Source organism: Halictus rubicundus, chromosome 6, assembly GCF_050948215.1.
Source record: "Halictus rubicundus isolate RS-2024b chromosome 6, iyHalRubi1_principal, whole genome shotgun sequence".
Lineage (NCBI taxonomy): Eukaryota > Metazoa > Arthropoda > Insecta > Hymenoptera > Halictidae > Halictus > Halictus rubicundus.
This window is the reverse complement of record NC_135154.1, coordinates 13,895,202-13,904,661: the sequence shown is the minus strand read 5'-3', so window position 1 is coordinate 13,904,661 and position 9,460 is coordinate 13,895,202. Positions and strand designations below refer to the sequence as shown.

Below are 9,460 nucleotides of genomic sequence, written 5' to 3'. Positions count from 1 at the left end.
CGTGCTCTAATCGCAATGATATTCGCGATCGGCTCGATATTCCGCGAGTTTATCGACACCGGACGGATCAGATCGACCCCCCGTTCCTCATTTTACCACGTTCTTCTCTCAAATCGGCGAGCAGAGACGTTCATTCAGCACCGTGGCGCGACCGAACCTTTGCAACGCCACTTTTCTGAACAAAACGAAGTATTAGGTGCAGAAATAAATTCGTAGCCTCGTCTTCATAAACTTGTGGTTCATTTACAAATGATCGATTCAATAATCATTGTCTGTACAGTTGCACCATTTTACTGGCGACCGACGACCAAGCACTATGACCACCGTCCATAATGTTCTGTAAAAAAAGAATTTACGGAACTGATTATCGATTGCGTACAGCAAAATTAATTAAAAAATGGTAGTGATTGAATACAGTAAACTCCCGCATAACGCGACCAAAAAGAAAACGGTTTACAAAGACTGTGTATGTGTACTTTACTGTAGCAGTAAATATATAGTGAATGTACAAAACAGTGTTTAAAAAGGCTGTACACTTATTTTCACAGAAAATACATGCAAGCAGCTTTTTAAAACAATTTTTTGACCGCGTTATAAGCGGGAGTCTAAAAAACGATGAATAATTATTCAGCACAAACGAGCGCTAGGCGGCCAAGTCTTTCACGATCCGTTTCCACCCACGTCAAACAAGTCCTTTATTGTAAAAATGCCCGCATACATCGAATGAAATGTATACATATAATGTCCGTGCGCTGAATTCATGAAAGTTTCCATCATTGCGTCGACTCTAACATTACTTTGTACTAAGTTTAACGAGTTCTCCTCGAACATATAAATAAACTATATCATTCGAACTGTTAACCAGAAACGTGTGTTGTATTAGCGAAGATAACATAAGCGTTTCGTGGCAACGACATTCGCCCCGTTGCATAAAAAGGGGGAAAATGCAATTGTCTCTGCAGTCGCCGTGACGAGCGTGGACGATGCGATTAATAATGGAACTGTTAGTCTGTCTGCTTGGTGATCTCTTTGTAACGCCGTTGGGTCTTCCGCCATAACGCCTGCTTCTTTTCCGTCGTCGAATCCAGCTCGATTTTAGGAAATTCGCTCGTCGCACCGAGCCCGGTTTTGCTCGGATTGTTTGTCATAAGTACCTGCAACAGAAACCAAAAGCGGCGCGATTAGGTTCGACGTATTCCTTGCTGGCGATGATTGAACGCCATTTGCTTTATTTGTTCAACAACTACATACGAGATCATGAATATCAGTAGTAATACTGTACGGTAGTAACAGTATTTTCATACTATTTGCATTTTTTTATTCACTCAATATTACCATTCTTCTATGGTTTCAGTGAAAATTATGCTTACGATTGAACTGTGGGTCTTTATGCAAATTCATAAATTCACAGTTGATTTCTTTTATTGACATGTATAATTTGTAAGAAAATGTACCGTGTTGCTAATGACTTTTGATGTTAAAGCAACATTAAACAATTAAATTATATATATAATAGATTCTTTGTGGTAAAAATAATAATACCAATATAGTAATACAACGCCATTGTACAATATCATGTTTCTATTCACTCAATATTATTCATAAAATGCTAGGGCAATTGTTTTCTTCGACATGGTTATTGAATCCAATTATACTTATCAAATATTGCGACAATTTTAATTTTACTTCTATGTATATGCACAATACGTAACTTTCGTTGTAATTTCTGTGGCAGATATTTGGTAAACATCGCGTGCGTAAAATGCCAACTTATTTCCGCACAGACAGGACACATTATCGATCGAGTGCACATACAAAGGCAGCTGCATAAAGTGAACGGAGTCGAAAGTATTTAAAAGTAAGTTCAAAGCATCGGAACCATCTTCGGCATCTCTTTGAAGCTACCGTATATACATGCACGCGGTAGGAAAACCCTATCACCACTTTGCTGCTAACAAAAATATTTTCGATAACGCGGCTTTCCTTTTTGCCGCCGATGATACTATTTCCAACGCTGTAATACAGCAATTTCCGAGAGACTCGCCCCCCTAAACGAAAGTTTCATACCAACATTCCTCATACGATTCCAAACCAATAAATTCGATACTAATCGCGAATGTACATCTCATTTCTTTTAATAAAAGCAATCTTTCGTAAAGAAAATTTCACACGAAAACATTTTGATATTTTCAATAATTCGAGGAGAAAAAAATCAGACGCTTTTGCCTCGCCCGATGATTTCAATCTTCGTAACGAGGGACTACCATCAATCGTCTTCCTCGCGTTTGTCGTGCAGACGAGGAAATCGCGCAAGATTTTATTCTGCAGAGAGAAGCGAGAAGACGAAAGAAGACGTCGAGCGAGTTGCCCAGAAAGCCGCGATCCTGGCTCGAATTACAGAGGTCGATCCTGTTTAAGCGAATGATCGGTCGTCGGGTCAATTGTATTGTTTGCCCGACGGTCGATTCGCGCTATTGCCGGCAAAACGAACGAATGCGAAACGCAGGATGTCCCAGTGTCAACGGTCCAACCGAGAACCGAGGGACTGTACTCTCGAATAGAGGACGTATGGTCACCCCGTAGTCATAGTTCAGTGAATTCTCGATATATGTCAACAACACGAGCCGCGTTATGTTTGCAGTCCTCGGCGACCGAGAGCTCTCGAGCTTAGTGGGGATAATTCCGCGACGTTTATCATCCAGGCCTTGGCGACATACAGTGACTTACTTGTGTTCGTAAGAAATGATTCATAACTATTGTATACATATTTCGATTCGCTTGAAACTTGACCTGTATAGTCTAGAGAGCCATACCTGTTTACAATGTTAATAATATCTCCGTAAGTATTGTATAATATACTTATTATAATAAATAAAGTAAGTGTTCAAATACTTTCGTGAGTATATAAAGAAATCACTGTATTCACAAGAAGTAGAATCGGTAGGTCATGCACAGACGCGTCAGATGATTCCTATTGAATAGTTTGTCGAATTTTCGTGCTCGATTTTCTCGAAAACGAGACCGCGAACGAAACAAATTTATCGTATATTTTCGACTCATTTTCTCATGTGGAATGTCACCCCCGCCACGGTTGTATCGTTGATACTGGGATACCCTGTATATACCAGGAGCGGGTCGGTGTCGGGTTCGGTCGGGAAAGCGAAAAACGTGACGGCGGGCTGGCGTTCTTATCGAGAGAGGGGTTATTTTAAGTTTTGAGTCGCATCCACTGGGCAGAATACCCTTTCACGTATTTGGGCCAAGTGGCCTACCCCGTCTGGCTTGTAAATGAGGCCCTATCTACCGTCGCCGACACTTGACTTACTTGGTTGAAAGGGAAAAAGACGAAAACGAAAGAATGGGAAGAGCATAAAAAAGTAAACAAGAAGAAAGGATTGCCGTGCGCCCCGGCGAGAAACACGAAAACAAGCACCGATGTCTAGCTAGAGATAGAATTCCCCCGGGGGAAAAAGACTTTTTACCTCGAGTGCCGCGGCCAGAAATGAAAATAAGAAGCAAAATTGGAACGGGAATTTGCGAGGCTTCTGATATCGTAGACGCTACGATTTCATCCAATATCGGATACAATTTAATCAGACGTCAATCTCTTACCCGCGCCATATCGAAATTCTTATCTACTTAAAAGCTGCCGCCGGAGGTACATCTTTACCAGCGTAGAATCACCGCTGAAGACATTTCAGACTATTAGGTTTTCACGAAATACAAATCCCTCGATGTCGTTCGGCAATACAGGCATATCCTTTCAACGCGATCATCTGTTCGCTGTTTTATTGTTTATTTTCTACTCAACCACGCCATTCGCTTTCTTAAACATCCACTCCGAGCTTTTTCATTGTCTGTACCAATCGAAAACGAAAGCAACTTTTTGGGACAAATAAGAAATATATTTTTAACCCGTTATTTCAATACCCAGCATTTTCTAGGACGTTCGTTGTTGGTAGAGGTTTATTCAATTATGGTCTACGGAGGATACACGTCGGCGAAGTTGCAATTTCTTCCGTGTCTAATATTATATGTCGAAAATTAAGAAATATCTCTTGGGTTATAGAGCGTCAAGCACCCCCCGGTAGGATCTTGAGATGCGCTTTATGCTTTTCCTTTGCTCGGTTTTTCTATGGCTTGAGAGAACCTCCTTTGAAATTTTCTAAGTGCCCGTCGAATGCAACACCGCGGATAGTTTTCAGGCCTTAATTCAGCCAAGTGTTCTTACTTTCGCCTAGGTTGGATTCATCGCGGCCGCTGAAATATCGCATTAAGGAAACAGCCAGGTAAGAAATGATGAAACGCGATAATTAACGTGCTTCTGATAAATACTGGGTCGCTGGCGAATTTCTTTCCAACGCTCCGGTGAAACGCTCTTCGCAAACCATTCCACCATAGTCCTCGGCAAAATCAATTACCAAATCAATTTAACGCTACAGTCACTCTGCGCCAAAAGCAACTTCATATCGCTCCATTCAAGTGATAAGAATATGTATGTTCTAACTTTTTAGCAAGTTTAATCAGAATATATATACTCTAATTTGCAGCAATTTTAATCAGAGTATATATATTCTAACTTTTAGCAATTTTAATCAGAATATATATATATAGAGAGAGAGAGAGTTAGAGTTGGGTCGAGTTTATTTTTCTAGATATGTATTCTGATTAAAAGTACTATAACTTAGAATATATGTATATATTAAATAAATAAATTCGCACCAAAAAATATGTTTTATACTCTCATTGAATGCATATTCGTAATTGCATTAATTGTAGATTTAAAAATTCGGAACCCTTAATTCCTTAGTTAACAGTAGGTTTACGGGACCCTTCAAAATGACGGATTCTAATATTCTTAATTTACAATCACCGAGACTGTAAACACGCATCCATGAGAAACTACTCAACAAATTTATTTCTTTGGGTATATACTATAAAAAGGAATAGCTAAAATTTTCGATAGATAAATCCTTGTTATTTTTATGAAATAATGTAGAATAGTAATTGTTAGTGATCCGTAATCCCAGTGTTAATACCTCGGTCTACACTTTCTGTATGAAATAAAATTAGGTACTGCAGAGTTGGATTAAAGGATGTCATAATTGTGATTATAGTATAATGTATTGCGACAATAAAAGGAAGTGAATCTTAATTGGCATGAATATGAGAACGTTTAGAAGATGATACCGTGAACAGTTGGATTAAGGAAAAGATATCGTGAATGTCGAGTGCTGGTTCGACAATATTTGAGAACAATTATCTCTTGCTGTTGTACAGGCTGTCCGAAAAGTGTCAAACGATGTAACTCTATGCAGAACGTTCTCGCTCTTCAGCGTCTGGTGACAGGGTCTTTGGCAACGTTCTCCAGGCTGTCGGTCGACTAAGAAGAAGAAACAAAGAAGAAGAATCTACGAAATGGAGGCAGAGGGAACAGCCGGGGAAGAAAGACGAGAACGTATCATGATCGAGCGACAGACGCGTTATCGTGCGCGTAAAACGAGCGCTCATTACTCGATTGACGAGCTCGCGAGACGTTCAGGAACAAAACGGCTCGACTCGTGTTTCGCTTTCTCGCTCATGACGGCGATGATGCATCCATCTGGCCTGTCTAGACCGCTTACATATTGCATGTATACATATATGTGTGTATATAAATATATAATATATAAAATATATAATAATATATTATGTGCATATATATACATAAAATAATACACAAAAATACATATTATAACCGGCGCTCACTCGTCGTCTGCTTTCCTTTTTTTTTTTTTGGCTCGGGTTTCCCTCGGACCTTGCGAATACATTTTGCCCGATTTATGTCAGCGAAATGATTAATCTACCCGACGGAACGATGAAACTAGTTGTCTCGAATGGAATTACCAGGTTGCTGCACATGAACTGTCCCGTCCGCAGAATTTCTAATTTGTGATATGATAACAAGGCCGACAGTTTTCGCACGTTACACTCACACAGACAACACGCGCACGCACGCACGCCGCTGCAAAAGAGAAAGGTTGTCGGGACACGTCCGCGGAATTGGCTTTATTTAATAGTCAACGCGATTAGCTCCTTCAATCCGCGGCCAGTACATTATGTCACTCGGCTGCGTGCGATATGTTAATTAACGTGTTAATTAGATAGGCGGCCGTATTACATCGGATCGCGGGCCAATCAATGGAGGGACCTCTTGCTTTTTCAGCGAACTGAATTACCGCGCGCCTTCTCGCCTAACGAGTTCCCTAGTTACTTGTTTCTGCTAGAAAATGTCACTTTTGTCCGGGTAATTAAGCGTTATTACATCGAAATAGCAGAACATTTTGTGAAAATTTAAGTAGTCCAAACTGGTCAGCGATAAAGCAAACATGTAATTTTTCCTCCTCGCTGTTTACGAAGAAAAGTTTCTGTGGTAGCAATTAGTAGACGAGGAAAAAGACGAGTCGGGTGCAATTTAAAATTTGTTTCTGTTGTTCGTGATTGAAGCGGGCTCGGTTAATTAACGTTTACAAACACGGACCGGATCGATCTCATCTGTTAAGGAGACGCCAGTCCGTCGTCGACCATTCAGTGCTAAACTTATCACAGCTGCCTCGGGTTGGACAGATGGTCGAGACGATACCCGGATTACTTATTAAAAATGGATTAACAGTGTCTGGGGCACGATCGAAGCTACTTTCTTATATACGACGCGGGCAGATATTCATAAAGCGGCGTCTGAAACGAAAGCAGCTTCGTAATGCACAGACTTCGCGAGCTGCGCTTAATTATGGAACTACTTTCATCGTTCGGCATTTCAAAATATCACAAAGATCTCGCGCACGCGAAAAAGGTATAATAAGAATAACGTCGATTTACGTATAAAGGAGCGATAAGCATCAACCACCTGCGAACGGGGATCTCTTAAAACGTCAAAAATATTTTCCCGAGCGAACAAAATGTGCGAAATGTGCAAAATTGGAGCCGAAAAATACATTTTTGGAGAAATCTTTTCATATCGAAAAATATATTTTTTAACGTATGCAATAATTTGACCACCGAATACTGAGGAAGATAGAGAAGCATGTACCGATTTTATTCGAATAATTGAACCGTTTATTTGAATGTTTAGGATCAAGATGCACGAGTCTAATGTCATAAATTTAGCAAAAAAGCTCGAGCCGGCAATACTATGCAGAAAGTTTCGAACGGGCTGAATTAGAATGATTAAATAGAACTGGAAATTCTCTGAAGGAAAGCGTAAATGATCCGGTAACGAGATGGATGCAACGCATAAGTGAATGTTACGTTGATCGATGCATCGGACTCCATCTAAACGGTAACACGTGAGCGCGAAGGAGCCGATCGGCGGCCATTTATTTGCAATCTAATACATTTATAACACGCGGTGCCAAGACGGGAACTAAAAGGGTGGAAAATAGGCAAATAGGCCAAGCTGGCTGGCTGGATGAATGACACGGGCAAGCGGAGGCAATGTACCGTGATTACCAATTAGACGATGCAAACTGGTCGCCGCGTCTGCGGTGTCTACGACCTCGTACCTATTTTTCCCCTACGGATCTTTTTGCTCGCGAATATTATGACACTTCGCGTGTCAGTTTTACGAATTTCCTCCGTGTCACTCGCGACGAGCATTTGAATCTTGTACGGCTCAGTCTTCATTAATTAGCGATAAGTTACCATCGAGCGGGTAGCGAGCGTTAGGGGGTTCACTATCGCAGAAGAGCGCTGTAATATTTGCATTTCTGTACTGTACACAGTTTTCTAATGAACGCATTATTGGCAACATCTTATCTATTTTAAGACTCTGTGCGCTGCATGAACCCCCTCTCTCTACGGTGTGCTTAACGAGCATTCATTTTTTAGTGGGAAACCTGGTTTGAGGCATGTGCGCAGATATGCAATGTTAAAGGGACGCTCGATATCTCGCGATTCTCGGCTCACTTCGGCGCGGGAAGTCTCTGCTTTTAGACCCCCCGATCGAATGATCCTGCAGACAATGACAAATTTATTTAAGGATCAAAACCGCATATTCGAAGACGAAGGGATACTTAAAAAATTGATCACAGAAGGTCAGATCCCGTGCATCAATGTACCAGAATTTGAAGATAGCTAGAAAATATTGAAACGTCTAAATCATCGAGAAATCGTTGTAACGTTCGCAACATCGTGTAACGTCGACCACACAGAAGCGCATTGACAATCGATCCGTCGTTCCCGAAGGGTTAACATGCGAACGATTTCTATTTTCCACGAAGATCCGCGGTCTGCTTGTGGGTCATGGTAGCGGTTTCGATGGCGGTGTGATCGAAAAATGGCGGAAAATGGATATGACGCTTCGGGTCCGGGAGAAGAAGCGCGAATCGCGTTAGGCGAGGGAAGTCGCGACATTTATTTCGCAGGTAGGGGCGTGCTGCGGTGTCGTCGGGGTGGGGAGGGGCGAGGTGGCCGACGCGACGGTAGCAGACATAGTGGCTCGGTTGTAAACGAGCAAAGTTTCGAACCCAATATGCTGTCTCCGCGCACCGGAGCCCATATTCAACCTGTCAAGGTGCGGTGCACGTGCGTCCGCGTCGCTTCCCGGCATGCCAGACGGGCAAACCGGGACAAACTTTCGAACTGGCACAGACCGTCTGGCACCCTACCACCGTCGTCGCCGGCGAACCCGCGAATTCTCAATATGTTATTGTACCACCGGCACCGTTTTATCTGGATGCCGGGGCGACTGGCATCGACCGACCGACTGCGGTGTCTGGGCTCCTCGACCCAGGAATTTCCTTCCTCTATCGGACATACCGAAAGTTCAAAGGTGCACGTGCACCGCACGCCCGGAGAGCTCGATTTCGTGCCGAGACGTCTCCTTTCCCGGTCGAAATCTCACACGGCGAAGGCCGGCCCTGAAAATTCCGATTTTGAAAAACCGCACAAACCGACTGGGAGATAGCAGGGTAGCGGGGCTAAAATTCCCATTCAATTACGCCGATTTCTCTGTATATGTCGCCAACGCCTGGAAGATAAACGTCGCGGAATTGTCCCCACTGCCAAGAAACTCGAGATGCCTCGGACGTCGAGGAGCGTAAACATGTTGTTGTCATCTATCGAGAATCAACATCTTCCTTGTCATAAACGACCGGAGATGTGCGACAGCACGATTGTATGCGTTCATTGAGAAAGATGCTGCGTGTTTTTACAAATAGCTTGATATTTGGATAATTATTAAAATTGATCGCCGTGAGTGTTGTATTGGAAAGCCTGGAACACATTGATTCGTGTATTAGGTGCGACGGATCCGAGTGAAGATCGATGGCAATACGTGGCACGAAATTACTCGAAGCCACGAGGGCACTGCTTGGCGCTTGGAAAATGTGGGCCAATTACTCTCGGTCAATGTTTTCCCCGGCAAATGCTCGGACCAGGACCCGAAATGAAACGCTAGAAACGCCCATGAATCTCCCCCGCC

General features: G+C 42.5%; 1 protein-coding gene across 1 annotated transcript in view; it reads right to left on the bottom strand.

Moving 5' to 3' along the window:
- Positions 1 to 668: 668 nt before the first annotated feature.
- Positions 669 to 9,460, bottom strand: part of LOC143355341 (angiogenic factor with G patch and FHA domains 1) — a 34,834-nt gene continuing 26,042 nt past the window's right edge. Inside the window, exon 8 of the mRNA XM_076790100.1 lies at positions 669 to 1,154. Coding sequence (XP_076646215.1) covers positions 1,005 to 1,154 — 150 coding nt within the window. The 3' untranslated portion in view covers positions 669 to 1,004. The remainder of the gene's footprint in view (positions 1,155 to 9,460) is intronic.